Source organism: Callospermophilus lateralis, chromosome 12, assembly GCF_048772815.1.
Source record: "Callospermophilus lateralis isolate mCalLat2 chromosome 12, mCalLat2.hap1, whole genome shotgun sequence".
NCBI lineage: Eukaryota > Metazoa > Chordata > Mammalia > Rodentia > Sciuridae > Callospermophilus > Callospermophilus lateralis.
Window position 1 is genome coordinate 67,060,397 of NC_135316.1, and position 26,521 is coordinate 67,086,917.

General features: G+C 39.2%; 1 protein-coding gene across 2 annotated transcripts in view; it reads left to right on the forward strand.

Moving 5' to 3' along the window:
• Tnfsf11 (TNF superfamily member 11) overlaps positions 1 to 24,324 on the forward strand; it is a 31,843-nt gene extending 7,519 nt beyond the window's left edge. Inside the window, exons 3-5 of one of the 2 annotated variants that reach the window (XM_076872666.1) lie at positions 18,000 to 18,045; positions 18,123 to 18,221; positions 23,903 to 24,324. In XM_076872666.1, coding sequence (XP_076728781.1) covers positions 18,000 to 18,045; positions 18,123 to 18,221; positions 23,903 to 24,324 — 567 coding nt within the window. Of the gene's footprint in view, positions 1 to 17,999; positions 18,046 to 18,104; positions 18,222 to 23,902 lie in introns of both variants that reach the window. The other variant, XM_076872667.1, reaches the window with a different exon arrangement.
• The last annotated feature ends 2,197 nt before the right edge of the window (positions 24,325 to 26,521 follow it).

The following is a 26,521-nucleotide window of genomic DNA, read 5'->3' on the forward strand; positions in this document are numbered from 1 at the left end:
AAAGGTGCCCTGTGGTTGCTAGTTTGAATTCCTGAAGATAGAAACCATTCCCCAGATTCACAGGATTTCCTGGTAGCTATTTCCTTTACGTTAGTTTTGAAATGGTAGAATCCCCTCTTCTACATCTGAGATCCGGGGCTCTGATGGAAAAGCAATTGTAACTGGACCTTTGTTGTAGTGCATGTGAGGAGATAAGCATGCACAGCAGAAAATGATGTGGTGGTAGAAATGGAAATTCTGTCTGTTTCTTCATTTTATGGGACTGATGGACAACAAGAGAGATGGGGACAGAGAAGACCAATGGTTCCTATTACACCAACAGCTTCAATTGAGGAATACTATAATAGCTGCCTGTTTTATTTCCTAGAAAAAAAACACCTAAGAATTCTGTAGCTCAGAATTATTTTACCTATTGGCTGCACCAAAAACTGGGTAGAACCCAAATAGTGACTTCTATGCAAAACAAAACAACAACAATAACAACAAAAGAATGCACATTGCTTTTCGGCACCACATATGCATCCATCTATACATCCCAACTTCTATTTTGCAACTGCCTGGATTATTTCTTATCATCTCAGAGTAAATTCTGGAGTCCTCAAAACCATTAAATCTAAATATAATTTTAGTTTATTTTTAAAAAATCTATATAGAGCAATAGCATACTTTTATGCGTGTATCTATCAATCAGAGTAAAGGTAGGGAGATGAAGCTGTTTTTGGTAAAACTAACTAACAGAGGTAAATGTCTGTAACCCATGTAGAGTTTAGGTTTGCTTTGGATTTTATCAAATTTAAGATACCACCTACTTTCAGCTTCTTTATTTCATGCTAACTAAGAAAGAAAAGTTATTGATTAAAAAATTGAACACGATCATCAGAGATTCTAGTTGCGTCTTAATTTCAGGAATATTATACTGTAGAAAATGTGTATCTTAGAATAACATACATATTCTGATATGTATAAAAGTACGTTGCTTATGAAAATTAGTTTTTCATTATAATTAGTAAGTGCTTAACTTTATGCAATAGATGTATAAAATGTAGTTTAATTTCATTGTTCTTTTTGTCTTACGTTATAATTTTTAAGCTACAGCAATAGCAATTCTGCTAATCTATACATTTTCATTGTTATGTTTCATGTCATTATTTTTTATTCTGTGAAGCTTCTCTCTCAAATACTGGGTGATCAATCTACAAACAGCTATATACATGTACTAGGAATAATCTCTCTCTTTTTATCTGGGGGGAGTACTGGGGATTGACCTCAGGGGCACTCAATCACTGAGCCACAACCTCAGCCCTATTTTGTATTATATTTAGAGAATGGTCTCAACTGAGTTGCTTAGTGCCTCGAAGTTGCTGAGGCTGGCTCTGAACTAGAGGTCCTCCTGTCTCAGTCTCGAACCACTGGGATTACAGGCATGGGCCACCACGCCCGCGGGAATAATCTTTAATTGAAAGCTGAATTCCTTATTCAAATGATTTTAGTTAGGTAAATTATTGTGTCTTAATTTTCTGTTTATATCAACCCATATTTTATCTCCTTAAAACAAAGAGATAAACTTTTAATTTCCTTGATGCTCTTGTTCCTAAAAAAAGTATCTTTTTAGTTTATTGTGGGAGAAATAGTATTCAAGACCAGCCAACATAATTTTGGAAATAAATAATATTAAGAGTAGATACCATGAACATTTACTATAAGAATCCAAGAATGTATCTTAACAATAGGTCAAAGAAGAAAAACATGTTATTTCCTAGAGCCTGAGATGTGACTGAAAACATTTTGCATCTATTCCATTTGAAAATACAGTTATATGGATTCTTCATGTTTCAGAAATATCTCAAACTGCAAGTTAGCTAAGGATGAAAATTAGGAGTATTTATCTTAAAGCGAGGAACACAAGAAAGAGGCACACTGTCCCCACAATATTTAACATTGTTTCTGGAGGTACTAGGAAATGCAATTATAACAAACAGTAAAATAAAAAAATAGAAGAGAGGATAAGGCATAATTTGCATGTGGCATGATTATGTACTTAGGAAAATTCAAATGTAACTGAAAGGCTACAGGCAAAACAAAACAAATCTGTTTATAAGAATGAATAAGTAATAATCACTAGTTGTCCCATTTTCCAACAATAATTACAAAATATGAATTAACAATTCCATATGTAATTTGTAAAATAAATGCCCTAAAAATAAATGTAATAAGAAACGTCCAAGGCCTATATAAATAAAACTAGAAAACTCTACAGAGACATTTAAAATAGAATTAGATAATATACAGACATAACTATGTATAGGCATAGTAATTATTGCAGTATATCTTGGGTAAAGGATACCAGACAAATTCATAGAAAAGAACAAACACCTTCGAGTAGATCTTATTGTGTATCTGTATATGTGGGTGTTGGTGTGTATATAATTTAGTATATAATTGTATTCCATAAGTGGACATAGTTTAGATATTAAAAAGTGGGATTGGAACAATTTGTTTACTTTTTAAAAAAAATTTTAGCCTTTTATCTTGTCCTAAGGGAAAGCAAATGCAGACCATCTGATGGCTCTCTAACATTCTCTGTTGTTTATGGAATTTTCTTCCACTACCTGCCCCATCAGAACTTATCAATTTCCTTCAAGATTACTAAGTGACTGCTTAGATAGTATAAAAAGCCAACTTGTACTTAAAGGTGTTGATAAGCAAAAAATGGCAGAATTTTTACTATTTTGGGAGGCTTTTGGAGATATGTTTCAGTATTCCAAATGAGTAACATTAATTATGAGCGATTCAGTGCCCGGAAAACCAGAAGGACAAAGATTTTGGGGCAGGCAAAATTAATCAACTTCTTTTGTTATTGTTTTAATTATAGTAATAGGTTATTAAGACTAACAGGATGAGTAGAACTTTATTTCATTTATTTCGTATTTGTTTTTGTTGTGCCATTGGATTTTAACTTTTTCACATAGATAATAATATACACAGTAATCCTTTTAAAACCTGCTATAATATACTAATGCATATTGGTGTAATGTGCAAATTATAATAAACTAATGTGTACTGGATATAAGATACCATTTCTTTTCCCTAGACCAGGGAGGAGATGAGTGCTATCCATATCTTATCATTAAAATCAACCAGCATCTGTTAAGTATGCATGCTGTTCCAGGCACGATGCCACACCTTTTCTTATATATATCCAAGGTTTTACTTTTCTCTTATCCTAGCCAAATTAATTATATGTCAAATGAATTATCCTTTGATGAGGATTATTGGTTAATATGATATTCTGTACAACTTGCCAATATAATCAGATTTCTTATTTTTCTTGACACTGCTAAAAATAGGATGATGTATTAGGCATTTATTAGTAGGTTTGTAACTTACTCTTAGTTCTAACTTAGATATCAAGTGAACCCATAAAGCAAAATTACATGTGTGGCTGCAGTCATTATTGAGAGATCAACCCACCCATCCAGTGGTAACAAATACCAGACATAAGCACAATATCACATTATATGTGTGCAAAAAGTGGTGTTTACCCAGCCTGTCTTTGGTCAGACAAGTAATGCAGTTTTTTTCCTCTTTTTTTGTTTGTGGCTGAGTTTTCTTGGCTTCCCCCCCCCCCCCCCCATTTAGCACAGAGCTCTGAGAGCCTCTCAGTGATCCAATTCTACCAACCACAGTTTATAAAGTCTGTCATAACAGTCTATGACAATAAAGAAAACACTGGTATAAATATGGTGTCTGATTTGTAAAGCGATTCTTGTTTTCAGTTTTGGCCGTCTCTTTGGCCTCTGCTAGCCACGGTGGGGGTGGGGAGAGTGGTGAGCTCAGGCCTTAATGAGGACTGCCCTGCGTGGCAAGAAGGGCACTGGGCCCTCCTACCTCCTGGCCAGTCTCAGTGGAGAGCCATCTGTTTATGTGCCTACTATACATTCTGTGCCCTCCGGTGAGGCCCTGACTCTGCCTGACTTTAGTGTGCCAGGTTGTTGATTGCACATTGGCTTGTTTCTGAAAAACTCTCTGAAACCTACTTGCAAAAGTATTTGAAAGAATGATGTGTAGAAGATCAATATACAGATGACACAAATCACCTTGCTCTCCAAAGTGAGATGTCCAGTGAATTCAAGATTATCTCCTAGGAGGTAGAGAGGAAGCATGAGCACTTATCAGTATATTTATTATTTGGTATTAACTTTTAAAAGATGGGTGTTGGATGGTGAATATTTTGTGATGTGCATAAAATCCAGGAGTGTTTTTATTTAATATTTTAAGTAAATATCTGTGTATATTTGGGAGCATTAAAATATTTTCCCTGGTTAGAGCTAAATCATTAGAAATGTTTGGTGACTATGGAACAAAACTTCAAGATCCATCAGGACACGGCTGTAGTCAGTTTGCACACATTTGGGTACATTGTCCCTAATGTATTTTCAGGAATGAACTTAAATAAGAACAAGTAAGTGATGGATGACTTATTGAACTTCAGAAAGGAATAGTTTTGAATGTATGAGGACTTCTACCAACTCATCAACTCATAAAGCCATTCAAGAATGTTATAAACCTGGTTCTTACCTGCTGCTTCATCAGAGCTAAAACTGATAACTATGAATATCATAGGCCAAGATAGTAATGCTTCATACAGTGATAGAACAGGTTAATTTATGTTAGATGCTGTATCCAGCTGGACTTGTCATTTGAGCCACATTCTTCTCAGGTCTGCTCACCTCTCCTTGGCTTGCTCACAATGTAGAGGCAGGCCTGCAATGGGAACTAAAAACTTGACTCTGGCTTCTTATGTAAGTAGGGTTCTATCAAGCTTTGTAACTGCACTCCAGAATATGAAAAGCCAATGATGATAATGATTACCAATCAGTCATCTCTTAGGCATTTCTCAGAGTGTAGGTCTCTGAACCTCTAACAAACGACTTATTAGAGAATGATCAGGGAGCCATAGTTGTTGAACAAGTCATTCTTACCTCCAGTTCTTTCTTGATTCCTGGGGAGATCAGTGGTATAGATTTGGCCTCAACTCCTTCAGGATTCCAAATGTAAATGCACAGTATCCCCTGAAGAATCCAGAGGTAAGCCACCCAGGATTAGTAGGGATGCCTCTCCATCCTCAATATGTCCCATCATTCTGTGTCCAAGTTTATATTTCCATTTGTTGTCATTTCTTCCTTTCTTTTTTTAAAAATATTTTGATAGACACAATAACTTTGTTTTATTTATTTATTTTTATGTGGTACTGAGGATCAAACCCAGTGCCTCACATGTGTGAGGCAGACACTCTACCACTAAGCCACAACCCCAGCCCCCTCTTTCTTTTTGTATAACCTGTGGTTTTTATTTTTCTTTTTGATGACATTAATACAAAATTTTTAAAAATTATTTGTTCTAATTAGTTGTACATGACAGCAGAATGCATTTCAACTCATTGTACATAAGTGGAGCACAACTTTTCATTTCTCTGGTTGAACTCAATGCAGCGTGACACCATTCGTGCAATCCTACACGTACAAAGGGTAATAATTTCTGTCTCATTCCACCGTCCTTCACACCCCCATACTCTCCTCCTTTTATTCATTATCCTCTAGACAGGGAAGGGATTAAAGAAAAAGTCAGTGTGGTACCTAGGAGTTGAGACATTACTACTAATAGCATCCTATTGGCCATACCTTGCTTCAGAGGATGCTGGACAATGTTGTCTCTAGCAGATAGCTCATTTGTCCATAAACCTTAAGGAAGCAGATTGCCTATAACTAATAGGGAAAAGGAGAGCATGGGTGTAAGGGAAGAATGAGGAGACTCTGACATTCACTAGACCCTGCATAGTTAGGAAAATGGACAAGCAAGAGTTAACTCTGAATACACAGGTCTATAAAAAGTTTCCATAGTCAACATTTTCTTTTCTTCCTCCCTCCTTCCCTCCCTCCCTTCCTTTCCTCCTTCCTTCCTTTCTTCCTTTTTTAAACAGCCTTTATCTTTTGGAGGAAGGTTTATGGATGTTCATTTAAATACATTTGTGATGTTGAATAAACCTAACATTTTTTTGCTAGGTTTTGTGAATTCAAGAGCATTAATTTAAAACCAAAAAGCTCATAGATGAAGTGATTGTGTTTTCGCCATATATAAAGTGAATCCCTCAGAATTTCAGTCTTGATTATTGTAAGAAGCCATTCCTAATTTTAAGCTCAAGTAAATAAGAAATCAATTAAAATTTAAATAGATTGTATCTGCTTGTAAAATTGTAATGCATAGACTTGTTTTATAGCCATTATTTCTCATTTGCTTTTTGGTTAACAAAAAGAAAGACAAAGGGAAAAATTAAACCCTATTCATTGTCTCTTTGCCTTTGTATATAAGAAATTTTCTCATAAACCCACAAGGAAACTTGAGTTTTGGGGCATCGATGTTCCCAAATCAAGATGTTAGTCATGTAGTGGTTTTCCAATAGGATTTCATCTCTGTTTGCCATACAGTTTTGGGAACTGCAATTCAACCCCAATCATATTTTGCATTTATAAAAGCTGTCTTTATGGGAAGTTTGAAGTCAGACCCACAGAGTTTTCCTATAAAACCAAGGCCATCTACTGCCTTTTGCCCAACAATAGGCTTTTGGCAGTGTGTTCGATCTCAGGGGAGACCCAGGGAAGAAGGCAGGAGTTAGGAGGTTTGCAAGAGAGAAATAACTGGTGCATGACATTGTCAGAGATGGGCTTATATTTGTGCTACATGTACCCCAGGGGAGAAGAAAAGGTATTCTAGGTAGACATCTTTAAAGAAACATAGAACTGAAAGGATGTGCATGAAAGGGGAGCATTTGTTATGTGGCCTGAGATCTTGGGCTGATTCTAGAAGTAAATGGGACTGAGGGCCTTTCACTGGTGAGGGATAGATTGGCTTGTTTTGCCAGGCAGGGGTCATCCCAGGAGAGGGAAAACCTCTGCAATCAGGGAAAAAGTGGTGTCCCAGAGCAGTGCTTCCCTAGCTTGCTGAATCTTAAGATTTACTAGAGGCCCATGTTAATAATGATGATGATCCATCACTGGAGATTCTGATTTGGTGGGCTGGGGGTGCTCCTGTCACTTCTTCAAAGCATCCTAAGGAGAGGCGAGAGCCACGGGACAGACAAGCCATTTGTGAATAAAGTGTCTGCTGTGAACTTGAATCGAGGCTGCGTGGTGTGGGAAAGGTGGCCCTGGGTATTGTAGGGAGCTGTCTGTATCTGAGGTGATCAGATGAATAATGTGGCTGGAACTTTTTGAAGTCTAGAGTTCCATTCCGGGAAAGTACCATTCTCGTGGAACATCCTGGGGTGCTACCCCAGCCTACAATCTTTGGCTTTTGAGAATGCTAAGGTTTAGGAGGTAGCAGTGACAACAGTGAAAATACTAATTATACCCTCAAAAGCTCATACTCATCAATGTTTTGGTGAATTGGAGCCCTTGTCCTCATGCCCATGATGCTGCTGCTTATCTGTTCCCCCTTTCCATGGTGAAGGACGTAAGTCAGTAATGTCATCTCCATCACTCAGTCCAGGAGCCAAAAGGTGGTCCTTATGCTTTTACTAACTAACTTCCCCTTCCCCATCCTGTGAATTCTATCTCCTAACACTGCATTCATGTTCTTCTCTCTACTCTGTTCATGTAAATATAGGCCATTATCATTTCTTGCCTAGATCATTGCAAATAACCTCTCTGTCCATGTCCTCATTGCCTTATCCACCCTCTCCAAGGCTGAGTGACTTCTAAAATGCATCTGAACATATCACTTACTTTCCTGGTTAAAATACCCTTCAGGGGATCCCTGTAGTCAGGATAAAAATCTGAGCTGCTGAGCAAGTACCATGAGTCCTCTGTGTTCTGAAAACCTTCATTAAGCTCTGCTTTCCCAAGCTCATTACCTTGATTGCTCCATCTCATCAGACACACCTCAACTTGTACCCACTGCCCCCTACCCCCATACTAAAGTGCTTGACCTTTCCTCACCTGGCTGCATTCTTTTACCTTTCCACAGCAAGGATAAAGAGGTATCTGTCCTCTGACCACAGTATTCTTATGACCTACTGGAGGCTGATCTCTTCGAGCCATCACCAAACTTTGTTGAATGAATGTATGAATGAATTAGGAGCCTGGAGCCTGGTCTTTAAATTCCATTCCAGTCCCCTGCACCCCCATTCTTTTTCTTTTCTTTTTTTTTTTTTTTCTTTTCTTTTTCTTTTTTCTTTTTTTTTTTTTTTTTTTTTTTTTGGTACCAGGGATTGAACCCAGGGCCCTTCTTGTGTGATCATCTCTCTTCCTGTCTCTCAACTTAGGCATTATGTCCCAAAGGAGGCTCCCACTGATACCTGCCCAACTGCCTGTGGTTTAGTTGCTCTTCACTAATCATGTGAGCTGGGATTGCTCTGACTCACTCCAATGTGAGCATTCCAAGGACAGGGACCATGTAATGTGTCATTTCTGTCCCCAGTGGCAAGTATAAAGTAGATGCCTAATGAAAGTTTAAAGAACAAATTTAATAAATGAATAATCTATGCCCACCCCTGCTGTAGGTGTAATTGGGTATCTAATTGGTTACTGTTATCATAAGCTAGGCACATTGTAAATCATAAGATTCATGGAGGGCTGGAGGTCACTCCCAAGTACAATGTTGTCCTGCTTCTTTGAAAGGGGAGCTTCCTCCCTCCTTGTGGCTTCTACATATTAGGGACCTTGAGGCTGGGGCTCTTCTTCCCTGGTGGGCATGGCCTCTTCCCTTCCTGGCCTCTCCTGTCTCTAATGGGTGGCCCAGCTTCTCTGCACCCCTTTGACTTTGCTTCCTAGCAGTGAGAAACACTTTTTGGGGGAAAGTGTGTGAGTAAGCCTTTTTTTTTTTTCACTGCCAAGGTAAAAGGGTGGCGTTGTTATTTTTCGATTGGCAAAAGAAAGCAGGGACATGGTAAACAGCACAGTTAGCCCAAGATGCCACGTTGCAGTAACTCTGCCAAACCCCTTGATTAAACTTTTTTAACAAGTAGCATGGTGTCAGACATTTTAAAATTGGGCTCTTTATGAAGACTAATATTGCTGTCTTACAGCTCCTTTATGAATGCCCAAGGGGACCTTTAACTGTAGCAGAAGCTTCCTCATTTAAACCATGAAGGTTAAACAATAAAAACTAATTTTCTATTCCCAGCATACCCATCACACTGCCAGGAAAAGCATCGCTCTGCTTTATGAAAACAAGGCCACAATATTCCTCAGCCCCTCAGTGGATAGGGTTCATTAGCCATTTGTGAAGACATGTCTCTTCTACTTTTCAGACTTCTCTTGGCAGAAAAGATGCCCTGGTGACTGTATTTGGGCAGGGGGAGGAGCTCAACCCATATCTTGGTCAAGTTCTTCACTGAGAATTTTCATAGACAGCTGTCAGATGGTGGTGGCTGATGAGGTAGGAGGTGAAGAATCTGGTTGAGATACTGGCATTGGGAGAATTATTTTATAGGCGGTAGTTTTATATTGAAGAGTAAAGATTTCTAGGGATCAATAAAAGTTAGAAATTTAGGTTGGATATGTTTTCTACCTTCAGGATTAGTGGGATCTACACCCCATCTAGCTTCCCCCCTCCCCTATTCTTCCTGGGCTGCGGGAGCCCTCACCCACCTCACTCCCTGACCCCTTCCTCCATGCTCCGGGCTCCCCACTTTCAGATATCTTGTGGGCTATACTCTAAGGAAATGGGTTAGAAGCACAGTTTGCAATCTGCTTTAGTTTAGGCAGCTCACTACTCAATGGATTCTCCTCTTAAAGTTCTTTGTTTTAGGATGTTTTTGAACTGTTTCCACTGACTTTGCCATAAAGACCTGAGGGGTCACCTGCTCCTTCCAGGTCCTATATCATATCCTCCCTCCTCCCAGGCCCTATGGATTAAAAGGTCAGTATGAGTTTTAGGGGGAGGGAGGAAAGCTGAGAGAGAGATTCCAAATCCTGTCTCTTTAGTTGCTGTCCCTCATGGGGTGGCTGCTTTTTCTGTGTAAACTAAGAACACTTGGAGATGGCAGCTCTGTGATTAAGGAAGAGCTGGTGACGTCAGCTGTGTGAGGTCTGCGTGACAGGAGCCAGGGGTCTTGCAGTAGAGCTGTCAGTAGTTCTAAGAGGCTGAGGGTGGTGGTGCAGGGGAGGACTAGCAGGAGAGCCTGGAGTCTAACCAGGCTAAAGGAAAAGCTGCTGTGTTCTCTACATGCACAACACTCTTCACACTAAATGTTTGAAGTTTTTATCACCTTAAGTGGTTTCTAGTTCTCTAGACAATAACTGCTGCTCCTCCTCCTTCTTCTCCTCTTTCTTCTCTTTCTCCAACTCCTTCTTCTTTTTTCTTCTTCTTTTTGGAACTGGGATTTGAACCCAGGAGCACTTAACCAGTGAGCTATAACCCCTGCCATTTTTATTTTGAGGCAGGGTCTCACTAAATTGCTGAGGGCCTTGCTAAGTTGCTGAGACTGACCTCAAATTTGTGATCCTCCCGCCTCAGCCTCCACAGTTGCTAGGATTACAGGCCTGGACCACCACAACTGAGACTAGCTGTTACCTGTACTTCTGACCAGCCAGTTACAAATGCATGTGTGTGCGGGGAGGGGGTTTTTCAGGTGACCCCCTTCTCAGGTGCAGTAGTTTGCTTGAACAGTTTTCAGATTTCAGGGAAGCACTTTAGTTACTATTACCAATGTATTATAAAGAACACAATCCTATTACATAGTATTTTGGTGGAGGGTATGTTAGGTAGGCATGATTGATTAAATCTTTGACTATTTGTGATTGAACTCAATCTCCAGCCCCTCTCCCTCCCTGAAGGTCAGAGGGTGGAGCTAAAGCTCTAATCCTCTAATATCTTCTGTTTGGTTTCTCTAATAGTGACCTCATTAGCATAAATTCAGATCCGGTTGCAAGATACTTATAAACAACAAAAGATGCTTTCATCACTCCTACCTGTCAGGAAATTACAATAATTTTAGGAGTTCTGTGCCAGGAACCTGAGATGAAGACCAATGATGTTATTTCTTTTTATATCACAATATCACATAGGCTCAGTCATTCAGAGTTTCATAAACCCTAGTGAGGGATATGGACTTATTCCTGAGGTGTGCAAGCTGTTCTTGGAGGATTTTAAGAAGAGAAGGGACTTGCTTCTACCTGTACTTTAGGATGCTCATTCTAGTAGCAATGGATCAGTCTGAGGAGGGCAGGAGACAGGGCAAGGAGGTAGGAGGCTGTTATTATAATTCGAGAAGGGATCAAAGCTTGAAGCTTGAAAGCAGTGGTAGCTGGAGAGGAGGGGATGAATTGCTGAGCTCCTTACCAGGTGGAAGACTGCAGGACTCCTCTGCAGGAATAGGAAACTGGCTATTCATTTTCAGAAACAACCCATGTGTGGTATTCATGTGTTAACTCACTGATGAATGCACTATTCTTGTAACTAGGTTGGAGAAGAATTACATGAAGGGTATCATTAAGATATTAAAATGAAAGCATTACATATGTTAACAAGTGTATGAACCCTGCATTATATCTGGCAAACGGGGTGTTAAATCCTTGTTCAACCAGCCAGATGTCCCTGCAGCTGCTACTGGTATTGCAGAGGGAAGCAGCCACCTGAGACCCCAGCTATGGACTGGAACCAGTGGTTTCCAAAGCATCTGGCTGTACAAATTGCTTCTTCTGTGCTCTGATTGACAAGTACCACACGGAACACAGAGTTTACATCACATTGCACAGGTGGATTTTTAGTCCAGATAAACCCAAACTCCAGTAACTTGACCTTTTCAGGGGATCTTTGCAGCTGGGGATGTCTCCAGTTGGAACTTAAATCTGTTTATATTATTTCATAGGATGCAAAAAATGCAGTCAAACAAACTTAAGACCAATTTAATAACATTCACTCCTGAATTGAAATGTTGCCAAAGTCTTGTTTGGGGCAGTTATTCAGATGAGTTTGCAAAGCAGGCTTAGAGTTTGTTGTAAATGTTTACATTACCTGGAGCAAAATTCCTATAACTACTCCAAGGACTTAAAAGTACTCATAAGTGTTTATATTTATTCTTATAGAGTGCAGCCTCCCCAAAGGGGTCTTGACTTAATCAAGATGGAGCCAGCTTTGGGATGTCTCCTTCCTCCTTGTGTTTGGCAAGAGATCCTAAAAATGTATTAAAAGATGTTCAAGGTTCTGAAGAGAGCCGGGTCCTAACAGACTGGAGTAAATTTTGCTATCACACTCATGGGAATTGTGTTTCTTGGATGTTGAGTTCAAGAAGAGTTGAAGAGAGGCAGAACTAGAGACCACAGTTACACAATCACATTGATCTGTTGTGTACTTTGTTTCCTGGAGGAGAAATTGTGAAATCTCAACATTTTTTTTCTATGAGTTAAGTGAAAGTTGAGGTTTGAAAGAAAAAAAAATATATATCAGTTGTTTTCCTGTCTGTTCAAATATACTTTGACAGCAAAGATGAAAAGTTATGCAGTTTAAATAGAAAGACATTACAATGAAAAGATTTTTTAAACATCCAGAAACTTCCTCTTTATTGTTTTAAAAACGGGTGTTGTCCCAGGCCTGTCAATTTTGGACATTGTCCACTAGGTGGCAGTGTGTCAGAGGGTTTCTTTTATCCTTGAATTGGCAGCTGATTTCTCTGGTTGCCTGCAGTAGTTGAGTTTTCCTTTTTTTTTTTTTTGGTCCTATTTTGAAGGGTTAGAGGAAATGATCATAAATAACTAAGTCCAAATTATGCTTATTTAATAATGAATCAATTTTCTGAAAAGGCTACTTTTTACAGTGACCACAAATACATTCATTCATTCATGGAACTTTCTTAGTAACTTATTGTAGGTAATGATCCTAGTCATCGTGGATAGTTTATAGTAATCAAGAGCCAATTCTTTTTGCTTTTTGTAAGTAGCAGATAATAACTCTGCCGAATTCAGAGAAAGCCGATAGCTGAGCTTTGGGGAGGCGGGCGGTGCAGAACATTAAGTTCTCTTGAAGATAACTCAATAGTGGCTTGAAGCCAAAAGAAGGCTGGGAGTGCCCTTTGCCCAGCGTGCTCACACTGAAAGCTGTTCCTGCAGAGCTTCTTCTCAGGCTATTTTCTGGGAGATGTGTCAAAGCCACCTGAACTTCTTTATGCAAATCTGTGGGCATTCTGTTAGTGTAGGTAATGTGATTGCATTAGATGTTTATCCAGAGACTTAACTGGTTTTATTAATTTATAGCTGGCTTAAAGTAAGATAAAACGCATATATATATTTTTAAAGATCTCTTTCATCTGAATAATTTGTTCAGAAAAAAAAAAGGAGTTAGGATGCTCTTTGTAGTGTTTTCCCCAAATTAGATTATTAGAACTTTGTGAATTCAAAGAAACCAGAAGCAATGTCTGAATAAGATTTAGGAATAAAGAACTCTACATATTTAAAAACACTCTCATTAACTTGAGATATATAGGACTAATGTGGATGAAAATCAGTATAAATGTGAAGCTTAGGAAATAAATGAAACTATTAGTTGAGGTGAAGTTTGGGTACTTTTTTTGGGAGGGTTTCTATAATATTAAAAAACAAAAATATTGGGGAACATTCAAGAAAGATCTGTGCTTGGAATACGTGTAGCAAAGTGTCTGATCCTTGAAGAGGTGACCAAGTAGGGTGGCTCTGTTCTGTGGAATGGACTTGACACTGTCGTGTTAGCAGATGTTCTGCCCCTTATCCATAGGGCCTGCAGGCCTTAGTTTGGGGGATTTGTCAGTTTAGCCCAGAACATATTTGACCAGTTCTGAGTCAGTTGTATTCTGAAGCCTCTTAAAAGTCTGGGATCGTGTTTCCTGAGGTTTGGGGTCCTTTTGTCAATCTCCAGTGATAGGGAACAGATTCAAGTGGTGGGGACATAAGGTTAAGGGAATAATTCTATAATCTGGGCCCACTGTGATGAGCCACACATGCTTTCTTTCTTTTTTTTCTTTCTTTCTTTCTGGCATAAGTTCACAGGACATATTACATTTCTCTGTGATCCGACCTGTTATCTGCAATGTTGCAAAGGCCTGAAATGTTGATAAGAAGAACACAAGTTACAGTGAAGAGGGGGACTGTTGTGACCCTTACATAGACTAGATCCCAGAACTCAGGGAGATAAGGATAATTCCCTCTAGCCACAAAATCGGTAAGAACAGGTTCCAATTAGAGCTGGTTAACATAGGCCAAAGTGACCCAGAGTTGTTGTGGGCAGTAGAGACTCAGAAGTCTGATGTTATTCTTCTCCTGTTAGTCAAAAGTCAAAAAGTGAGCCTGGGTGGGACTCTCTAGAAACCTCCCTGGGACCCCCAATAAAACTGGAGGGCAGGAGGGTCATGTCATCCTTTTCTCCAAGAGGGCCCACTCTCTCCTTTGAGAGTGCCCCCTTTCCCCTTTCTTATCCCTTCTAATAAACTCATGCCCGTCACTCCGAGCAACTTGTCTGAAATCTTCCTGGCATGATTGCCAGAATCAGCGTTTGAAGAAGGGGCCTCTGAGGCTGCCTCAGTTTTGTGGCAGGCCTCTGCCTTGTAACACCCGGGAACCCAGAAGCCAGATGCCCAGTCGAGGTGTGCCTCCTCCTCAGAGTTAACTACTGCAGAGAAACAACCATGCTCTGAGGATTCTTGGGGCTCTCAAGAGCATTCGTTATGATCCTTCTAAAGGGGCATGGGTGTAGCTCTGGAAGACAGAGGTTCAAGCCCCAGTTTTATTAGATGAGACCTTACTCTCTCTCTAGCTCCATTTCTCAGTCTGAAAAATGAGGTTAATAATAGGTATCCAGGCTCTGATTCTCATAAGAGTAAAATGTGATCCTACAAGGAAACAGTTGGTTGGCTACAAATGTAAGAAGTTATTTAACTTTCAGTACATGGAATGGAAAAATAATTTGTGAGATTATAATAAACCTTTGACTAAACAGAGGTGTCACCAAACAGCTCTTCATGGGAACACTCAATTAGCAATAATGTTTCCTAACACCTGCTGCATATTAGAATCACCTGGGAGCATTTTTTAAAAAAATATCAAGTACTATCAGGTTAATTGAGTTAGACTGGCTGTGGATGGGGCCAAGGCAACCCAAAAGCTTCCCTTAAAGTACAGCCGGGTTCCTCACTGGAATTCCCATGTTAACTTTATTTTATTTTATTTTTGTTACAGTGCTCAACCACCAAACACCCTAAAAGTGTTCTCTTAGAGGATGCTATATTATGCTTGTACATAAATAACAATGATTTTAGAACTAAAAAATGTGGGGTGGTGATTCACATATTGGGGCTACATTTTTTGTAACTCAAAGTTGTAGAAATATTACAAGCCCCCTCTTTCTTTTTTTATTTTTAATTGAAAATTTCCTTTAGAATTTCTAAGAGAAATTGCAGTTCCCGGATCCCTGAGAGATATAACATAATAGCAGCATTACCTTTTGAGTCTCTAGAGATTTCATTCATCCTGGGGCATGCAGCTTTTTTTTTTTTCTTTACAAGCAGGCATTGAAAGTGCTTCTGAGAGGTGCTATTTATTGAATTTTCTTGTAACTAAATGGGTCTGAAGCAGCTCTGACCTAGAAGTCACTGATTACATGGGTGAGAAGTATTTGTTCTGAGGTGAGAATGAACAAACTAATTCCTGCCTGTTTAATCAGTGGCTTGAATCTTCTGCTGCTTCTGCCCAAGTCTCAAGCTTCATGATAACCTCCCCATGTGCACATCTGTGAATGTTTGGGGATGTGAAAGGGGTTGTCATACTCAAATGATGTCCCAGGCCAACAGCACCAGCTCACCTATTAGAAATACAAATTCTCAGGTCCCACCTCAGATCTGGATCAGAAACTCTGGGCTGGCCCTGCAATCTGTTTTCCATCATCCTCCCTGAGGTGGCCATACACACTCAAGTTTGAAAGCCACTGAGCAGGGACAAAGGATCTTTCCTTGTTTGTCTAGATAATAAGGGTGTTTGCAGAGAAAAATCATGAAACTGGCATTTGCAGGCATATGCCATACTTAGCTCTGCTTCATTCGGCACTCCTTCCTTTCTCCTCTGATGGTGAGGCAGATCAGTGCTAGAGGGAAAATGAGAGGGTAGCTTTAACTCTCCAAGGTTCCTATTCCAATCTTTTAAGAGCTAGTAATCAGGTAAAAAGAAGCTTTGTGTATTTATGAATGTGTAACAATATACACAATGGATAAAGATACAATCCTGTATATATATGAATGTATAGTGTGATACAATGTATACATATGAGAGAACACATAAAGATACATTTATATAAATTGCATAAATTCATACAGAATGAAGATACACTATATCTATGTAAATGTATAAAAATATATACAATGTATAAATATACACGGTGTTCATGGTGTATTTAAATGTGTGAAAATATTCAGTGTGTGTGTGTGTTTAAAATCATGATCTCCATTGTGAATGCTGAGGAGCTCAAACCAGGAAATTCCAAACACTGGGGGACTATTGGGAATCCAAAGATCTTGAGAAGGGACTTGGGAGGCTGGAGGTGAATAGCAGAAAGAAGCCAACTGTATTGTTCAATTCAAAAGGATTGGCCTATAGAATGTCCTGCAAATGACTTCTCCAAGGCCGTGCAGTGTCCTGAGTCTAGGGCAGGGCAGAAGATGACTTTAGATAAACCCTAGGATTCCTTTCACAAAGTTACTACACAATGATTTTAGGACTTTCAAGTAGGTAAGTGAAGACAGCTGAGTTGTGTCCTCCAGTGGTCATTAAAAACAGAATAGGTTTCTCCTGTCTCTGGGAGGGGAACGTCCTGAAGGTACAGAAAGGAATAAATATTATCTCCATTACACTTCCAGCTTATAACAATTGAAGCTGTATTATTGTATCTATTTGAATCCATCTGTTTACATTTATCTGTTTGCCTATCTGTCTAATCTATTCAAAGCCCTCCTACCCAGACACTCAAAAAACTGAAGCTATATATGGTCTGTCCTTTAAACATCGTAGCTGGGGCTAGCGTGAATGGTTATCCTAGTAACAGAAGTTAGGAATCTCTCTAGCATTTCTAGTATCTATATATCTGAATTTACTGGGCACTCAGCTAAGTGCCTACCTGCATTATCTCATTTAATCTTCTTAACCACCTGATGATAGAAGGGCTGTTAATATCCTAGTTTATGAATGATTTGAACCGTGTGAAAGCCTGGGCTCTCATCCACTCCACCCTATTAGGTTCCATGATGGCACATTTAATGCTAGCTAATGTCTGGCTTCAGGTGGGCATGTGTTACCTCTTGGTGCCTTGATTCTGAGGGCTCAAATTGAGATGTGCAATTACCTAAACTCTTTATGCATTCGTGTTTGTTCGTTTTCTGGCTTATGCTTCTAGACCTCTATTTGGAGCAATATTTAGAGTTAATTATTGGTACTCTAAAAGCTCTTAGACTTCCATATAGTACTTTAAATACACTGTGACTTTAAAATAAAAAAATTAACCACTGGGAGCCAGGCATCATTCTCTTTCCTGTGGGCTGAGCTTCAGCATTGTAACAGGAATTCACTAATGAAACAGACATAAATAGAGGCTCCCTGAGGATTTAAGAGGGTCATATATTCCCTGTAATTGTGACGTTCCTAGTTAACTTCATCTCCATTTGTGTACCTGCTACAAGTTTTTAATTATGCTCAATTATTTTGTGTTTTGTAATTTACATTGTCTTCTATTTCCTCCTATTGTCCAGAGAGTTTTGTTGGATGGTGTGCATAGTTGACTTTTTAAGCACAATGACATCCAATTATTTAGGGGTGAACCTCCTTTGATAGCTAATGAGATAATCCAGAAACTTCACTGTCTCTGCACTTCTGGCATCTTTTGAAGGAAAAGAGGGTTCATTGATCACATATCTAACACTCCTGAATTGTCCTACTGCTTTACAGAAAGAATAAGCTTATAAATGAAACTCTTTTTCCTTTTTCTTTCAGGAGTTACAACATATTGTTGGGTCACAGCACATCCGAGCAGAGAAAGGTAATCATGAATCTGTGATTATTTGAGATCCCATAGGGTCACTAGCCTTGAGTTAATGTGCTTTCTCTCATCTCCAGCTATGATGGAAGGTTCCTGGTTTGATCTGGCCAAGAGGGGCAAGCCTGAAACTCAGCCTTTTGCTCATCTCACTATTAATGCCACCAACATCCCATCAGGTAAGTTTTAATTATATCTATTTTAATTATAAAACTATCTCGAGAATCACTTATCATTCCATTCACATAATCAAAAATATTATTAGCCTGTTACTGAAATTTTCAAGAGCGAAAAAAAAAAAAAAAAAAAAAAAAACAAACACAAAAAACATTAGTCTTCAGTTGATCCATGTTTTGGAAATGGACATTATAATTTCCCAGAAAGACCAGAGGATGAGGACAAGTGAAGTCTCCTACTTCTTCCCTTGTAGAAGCAGGAGAGGAGGATTCCTTGACCTTTAAATGGCAGCTGCCATTTAAAGCAAACATGGTGTGGCAGAACCACTGTGTCCTGTGCTGCTGCCAGTACCCAGGTCTTCCCTCTGTGCCATCAGAGACAGCCTTGGCCACCTGGTGTCTATAGGTAGGGCCTTTGGGGCCAGTCATATGGGATTCCAAGTCCCCACAGCAGGAGAGAAGAGGATCTGCTTTTATGTGTGTGTGTGTTTGTGGGCGGTCAATGACTGACCCTGCTGCTTATGTTACCCCACAGTTTTCATTCAAGAAAAGTCCTAAGCCAGGGATTCTAAGGTATTGAGTGAGCCCATCACCAAGGGCTGTCATTCTGAGACTTGTGAGAGAGGTCTGGCCATGCAAGACCTCTGGCTCTCTCCCCTCTCGCCTTGACTTCCAGTTAACAGAGAATCTCCGAGTATTACCACTCCCCAGGGTTCCTGCTCTTCCTAATCCTCATTCTGGAGCAGCAGACTTCATTTTCAGATCATCCGACTCCCGGTTTATTTCAAATGACTGCTGGTTGAGAACACATCATTGGGAAGGACAGTCCCTTGATGTACTCATCTGTTTTTACCCACACTTAAGGTAACAAAGCCCCATTGTTGACCTCTGAGGTGGATGAGTTCCTCCAGGTAGTTAACTACTCAGCCATTTGCTATAGAGATCCACAGAGGAGCGCAACAGCATGGTCTTTAAGAGACACTGGTCCTCTGGAAAATGAGACATTCTCCCCCTTCTTCAGAGACCAGTCATTTCCTCTGGGTAGGGTTTAGCTCAATGGCCGAGACCTGATTACCCTTTGAAAGTGAGAAAACCCAGAGCTTTGTGCTTGTAGCTACCTTAATGCCCTGGGCATTCCATCATCCTACCTACTGCTCATCACCTTGGGCTAGGTAAGGATCAAAAGGTAACAAGAAGCATTAGATAGAGTGATAATTGAGCACCATTGTTAATTATTATGATGCCACTTATTGAACACGTATTGAATATGTCTGATCCACTTATGGATCAGAAGTTTTGGTCTATGTTCATTATCTGTAGTCCTTGCTCTAATGTTGAGGCACAGTGACTGTGATTCAGAATTTGCAGAGAGGGAAACAGAGGTTTATATAGTTTGTCATTTGCTCAAAGTCACAGAGGTAGGAGGATTAGAATTTGAGTTCCACTCAGTTAATCCTTAAATCTATGTTTTTTATGCTATGTGTTATCCTATAAGCAGACTACATAGTACTTGTAGCAAGTTGGCTTTGTCCCAGGAAAATAAAGCCCTTAGGTTCTCTTTTCCTGTAAGAATTAGATTAGTGGAGTATCTCATGACAGGGACTCTAAAATCTGAATGCCACTGGCCTGCTTACTGGATCATGCACAATTTACTAGACTCTGCCTTGGCTTTGCCGTGCCTAAAATGGGCATAGATGTTGCTTGCTTCATGGGGTAGCTGTGATTGTGGCATATGGAAAGCATTCCATGATTGGGATTTGTTATTTTATTTGAGTTTATTTAAATAATTATAACTATTCCACTTGGTTTTACAAATGACTTAAGGCAAGTTTTTTTTTTTTTTTTTTAAATTAAGTTTTAAAAGTACCAGATTTTAGTAAGTGATTTTGAAGCCATTATCATAGTGTGGACCATGGAGGGCTATTTCTTGATTGGAGACATTAGAAAGTAAGAAACTAACACCTGGGTTTTTAGAGGATTTTCTATTCTACCTATTCCTGTCCCAGATATTTGCTCCATAAACAAATTTTGTCTCTTTGTCTGTGTGTCCTTTATGATGGAGTTACACTAATTTTCCCTGAGTGGAAAACTATTTTGCACATTAGCAAAGGCAATCAAATTAATACTTATGTATCAGCCATATGTGCTATGAATGTACCCTACATTTATCTTTTCAGTTCATTTAAATGGCATATGATAAATATTACATTAGACTGTGTGCCAAAGTCTGTTTGGCAATAGCAAGCATATTTTAGTTGCAAAGCGCTCTCTCTCTGCAGGCACCTAGAATCAAACCATTGCCAAAATAACAAGAAAGAACTCCTGGTTATTTTCTGACAGTTATTGGGTTTGTGACTAAGGGAAATGTGTCAGTATATGCTTCTGCGTAAGAAAATAGAATTTGTTGCTCTGGTGGGCCAACAACCCCTTAAGTCCATTGATCTCCCGGTGTTGGCCAAAGCAAGATGGTTTAATTTTGCATTTTAATGACTTTTTTTTCCACATTTATTTACACATATGAAATTAGGATCTACCTTACAAGGTCTGTGCAATTTCAAAACTTTTTGCATGAGACGCATTGGGAAGTATTTTGTGGGGTCAGAATATGTAGCTTTCTTTAGGGTGCTCAGGCTAACTATTTGCAGAAGTCTCTTCTGTAACATTTACCAACAGGGACTATAGCATAGGGCTGAAGAAGCTGGGGAGCCTGGGGTAGGAGGCTACCAGCATACCTCATGGGTGTCAGAAACCAAGGGTGATATGGAGTCCCTCCAATCAAATCACAGCATATTTTTCTCATGTTTTTTCCCCACTGTTGTCTACATGTGAGCTCTCTCTTCTTAATATCCACCTTCCCTGACTTTCTTCTGTTGGTGCTGTGAACACTCAAACACTTTTCTTCACCAATATACTCCCTTTTCTCAGTCCAGATTTGACCCAAATCCTCCCTGTTGTCTAGCCCTTCTGTCTCTCATTGAGCTCAGCTTTCCCAATCACTGTGAATTGCTGCAGCTTTTGCTTGGAAATTTCTTGTCACTAAATGTCAACCTTGTGCTTTGCAACAGCAGAAATGAAAATGTCGTGTTTTGTATGTTCATTTTTTTATTTTCTCTATGATTAGTCATGTCATAATGGTGTACGACTTGATATAATTCTTAATTATGGACAGAATGAATGTCTATAGAAAGCACCACATTGTTATTTCATGACGGATCAACAGAATGAATCTGTGAGTACATGAGTCAGTAGATGGATAAAAACAGAGATGTTGCATAGAAAAGAACAACGTGTTCTACTTGACTTCCCTAATCATAAGAGTGGTATAATGTTAAAGTTCTTATTTCAGATTTCTTCCTTGCCTTCTCTGGCCATATCCCACTCTAACATGAACTAGTCCCTTCTATTGAATGGATAGACTTCATGTCAGTATTCTGCTTCTCTCTGTTAAGAGATATAAGATAATTAATTGAAGGATTGAATGCAGCACACAAGTAGGAGGCAGTATAGGATAATTTGAGGTGGGAAACTATTTTTTTGTACTGGGGAGGGAATCCAGGGGGGCTTAAATAACATAGCCACATCCCAGACACACACACACACACACACACACACACACACACACACACACACACACCCCGCCACTTTTTTTTGTATTTTATTTAGAGACAGGGTCTCACTGAGTTATCTAAGACCTTGCTAAGTTGCTGAGGTTGGCTTTGAACTTGAGATCCTCCTGCCTCACCTTCCCTCAGCTTTAGGGATCATAGGCATGCACCACCATGCCTGGCTTGAGGTGGGAAACATCTTTCATTAACTCTGTCCATGAATTAGGCAGCTATTTACCAGCCTGGAGGAATTATTTCACTAGTGTTTATGACAATGTGGTGAATATGGTTCTATTGTCTCATGATGACTCCCTTGGGACTGTAGGATGATATGTACATTGGGAGTGAACCATGAAATAAGACCTCCTATGTAAAATAGAAGGGAGCTTGCTGTGGAGAACCCTTGAAGCTGCAGTGACTGTGGTGGCCCCTCTGTGCATAGCTGCAGAGCTCAGGAACACTTCTGTTTCTGCATCGGGGGATTGGAATCACTGGGTCCTTGGTCTTCTAATGATGGGTTGCCCCATTGTAGACTGACCAAGTCACATTTTTTCCCCTCCATTTGTCCTACTTCCTGCTTGGCCTTTGGAATAGACTGCTTTTGAGGTTTCAGGCTATACCCCAGAGACAGTAGAACATTCTCCAACTTGTGGCTCTCTGGGGGAAGGTGCATGAGATGTTCAGTGTTCTCCAGGACTGAGGCAAGTCTGAGAAAGTACCTTGAGTGGGTGTCTTAGTCTGCAGGGATCTCCTAGAATCCACCTAACCGGAGGATCCACTAAGACCCTGGGCCAATTTCTTTACCTCACTGTCTCAAGACCTGACTTAAGTTGTTGGGCAGTCATAATAAATAGCCAGGAACTCAGAGCTGCAGAAACTAATCCCAACCCATCTGAGACTCAGCTCTGTTTTGACTTTTGATGTCAGAGAGATGATGACCTTCAGTTAGCCTAAGTAGGTACAAAATTCCCTGAAGGAAAATAGAAATGTTTCTAGACTTTCTATAGTGTTTCTACTTAGTGTTTCATTAGTTATCATCTTTTCCAGTAGAATAATAAGTATCCACATAAATATAAATCTTTGATTAATTAATTATGTCATAGAGGTATTACCAATTTTTAAAGCCAGTAAAAATACATTAGAGACTTGTAATATGAAAAAAAAAAAAAAGCACTGGACTTGCTCCTGATTTAGAATATTCTTTGGAAATTCTTCACTGCTCTGGTAAAAGCATGAGGATTAGTTGCCACCTCATTCCAGGAATGAGGAGGGACTAAAGGAACATTTGGTCATTGGGGAGAAATTTTACTATACTTTGGTCACAATGGATTATGAAGTGTTGTTTTTTTTTTCCAGCTGCTCTGAGAATAGCTTTTTAGTTGTGTGAGCCTGAGAGACATATGGGCTTTTAGAGGTGGGGAAAATAAATGGTGATAAGAATAGATTTTTGGAGTTTGGTCATTTGCTCCAAGTTACTGTGACCCAGATTTTCATCTCCTATATATCCCTCTCCATAGAATAAAAGAAAAGGCAGAAACATGTGAGGTAGGAGGATTCTCCTTCTCTGCTAGCTTCTTGCTTTGCTGTGGTGGTTGGCTTTCTAATCCTTTTCCTTCAATCTGGAATGACCTGTCTGCTCTTGTCTGTGGAGCTGAATCCTATTCCTCTTTTTAAGTTCCCAGGCTCAGTTAGCAACAACACAAAGTCAGTTTTGATCCCTCTAGGTGGAAATAATCTCTCTCCCCTTTGAATTCCCGAAGCAATTATCTGTACCTCTCCTTTCAGTTCTAACACCTTGCCTCTTGTCTGAGCCCATTTTATACTTAACTCTAATGTACCGCAGCTTCCTTGAGGCAGGAAAAGTGAGATTTTTGGCCTTTGTACCCTCTAATGTGCCTACCAAAGAGCACTAAATACATCTGAATCTATTTCTCCCTGTATAGAAAAATAAATTCCAACAAGTTATTCTCCCCTAGGAGCAATGACAGTTAAGCTGTTTTCTGCTCTGACTTCGTGGAATTGTGAGACTCTTTCTCATTCCAGGAGTGGATTGTAAATCAGGCGTCTCTCTCTCCACAGGTTCCCACAAAGTGAGTCTGTCCTCTTGGTACCATGACCGGGGTTGGGCCAAGATCTCCAATATGACTTTGAGCAATGGAAAACTAATGGTTAACCAAGATGGCTTCTATTACCTGTATGCCAACATTTGCTTTCGACATCATGAAACCTCGGGAGATCTAGCAACCGAGTATCTTCAGCTGATGGTCTATGTCACTAAAACCAGCATCAAAATCCCGAGTTCTCACACCCTGATGAAAGGAGGGAGCACCAAATACTGGTCAGGGAATTCAGAGTTCCATTTTTATTCCATAAATGTTGGAGGATTTTTTAAGCTACGGTCTGGTGAAGAAATAAGCATTGAAGTGTCCAACCCTTCCCTACTGGATCCAGATCAAGATGCAACATACTTTGGGGCTTTTAAAGTTCGAGATATAGATTGAGACCTATTCTGTGGAGCATTATCACATATTTCGTAGATATTTGGAAACTTCTCTTAAACAAGCCAAGAAATATGTATATAGGTGTGTAAGACTACTAAGAGGCATGGCCCACAATGGTACAAACTCATTCTCCATGCTGTCAACCCTGTAGACAATATGCATATGTACAGCCAATGGGTGAGCTTGGACTTATGGTGGCGTGTTACACAATGGTTTTACAATTTTGTAATGAATTCCTAGAATTAAACCAGATTGGAGCAAGTATGGTTGCTCTTTGGGCTCCAAGAGGGGTGAGCTCTCTGGATCAAACCCATGATTTATGGGCCACTGTGCACCTCGAGTGGAGAGGGTATCATCTCATTGTAAACAGATGATCTTCTGAAGGGTTAAGTTCTTTTGAATTGTTACATCATGCTGGAACCTGCAAACAATACTTTTTCTAGTGAGGAGAGAAAATATATGTATTTTTATATAATATCTAAAGTTATATTTCAGATGTAATGTTTTCTGTGCAAAGTATTGTAAATTATATTTGTGCTATAGTATTTGATTCAAAATATTTAAAAAATGTCTCACTGTTGACATATTTAATGTTTTAAATGTACAGACATATTTAACTGGTGCACTTTGTAAATCCCTTGGGGAAAACTTGCAGCTAAGGGGGAAAAATACTGTTTCCTGATATCAAATGTAGTATATTTCTTCATTCTTTTTAACTTAATAGATTTTTTTCAGACTTGTCAAACCTGTGTAAAAAAAAATTAAAATGGATGCCTTGAATAACAAGCGGTATGTTGGCTACCAGGTGCCTTTCAAATTTAGAAGCTAATTGACTTTAGAAAGCTGACATTGCCAAAAAGGATACATAATAGGCTACTGAAATCTGTCAAGAGTATTTATATAATTATTGAACAGGTGTCTTTTTCTACAAACGTTGCAAATTGTAAATTTTTTTTTAAATAGAAAAGCTACTAGTGGTTTATCAGCGAAGAATAACCCAAGTTTTAAGTTAGTGGGAATTATTTTATACTGTACAATAAAAACATTGCTTTTGAAAGTTAATTTTTTTGGTACAAAAATAAATTTATATGAAACCTGCCTTGTGATTTTGTTTTTCTCTTTTATGTCTGTCTTGCTCTGTGATCCTGTTCTCTCCAATATGATAATGTGGCTCCTATCTTTTTCTGAAGGTTACTAGGAGAAATGCAGATTTAATTAAAAACTAGAAACAGATTCAATTAAATTAATGAACCTTGGAATTTGAAAATTAATTTGCAAGGGATTTATATGCAAGGATGTAGCCAGATAGAAAACAGTGTTCTTCACTCATAAAGGAAAAGTTTATGTTATGTTTACTTCAGGAGAAAAATACGGTGTTTTGTACAAGTTCATAATGTCCTGGAAAAATAACTGTTTGGCCTGGAGGAAAAACTAAATGTTTTCTACCTTCACACAGTAAAGATCAGTGGCCTGGACACTTGTCCTCATGGAAATGTATGTGGGTGGGTTACCTAAACCAGGGTGGCTACTCGTGAGAGAGAGAAGAGAAAATGATTCTCTTGGGAAGGCACAATGTTTCTTGATGGTTATGACAGAATAGAAGCTGAGAAGGTAGAGCAGATACTGCAAAATAGAAATTGCAAATTTTAAATAGCAGAGCCATAATGGTGGGACTCACTGATTGGCCAAAATACTCCTATTACTTTAAGACTGTCAGTAAATTTGAGATAGATGGGTATAAAATATGTCTGCTGTGTTGCATACCCCAATCGCTGCTTCCTGGCTTCAGAAAAAAATTAATTTTGATGAGCTACAATCACAGTTTCTCCACTTTCCATTGGCAGAATTTTCTTATGGCCTCATTAGTTAAGTAGCTCTTATATCCATTTATCATTTCCAAAGATGTATAACATCCATCCATTTGTTTATTTGTCTCATTTATTGAACACCAACTATATGCTAGTTGTAGTATCAGCCACTGTGGTCACCTTGGCACTCTCCCAGCCTCTGAGTTTCCATTCCAGTGGGGTACCAGCCTAGGAAGGCATGGTAAGCTGCATGGTGTGGGCTGCATGGAGGCTCTTAAATCCAATCTTGGGAATTTGAAGGTCTGAAAATAAAAGCAGGTTGGATAGGAAGTGGGATAAAAAGCTTCAAAAGTGGATATGAAATATCCATTAGCTTATTTTTTTTTTTA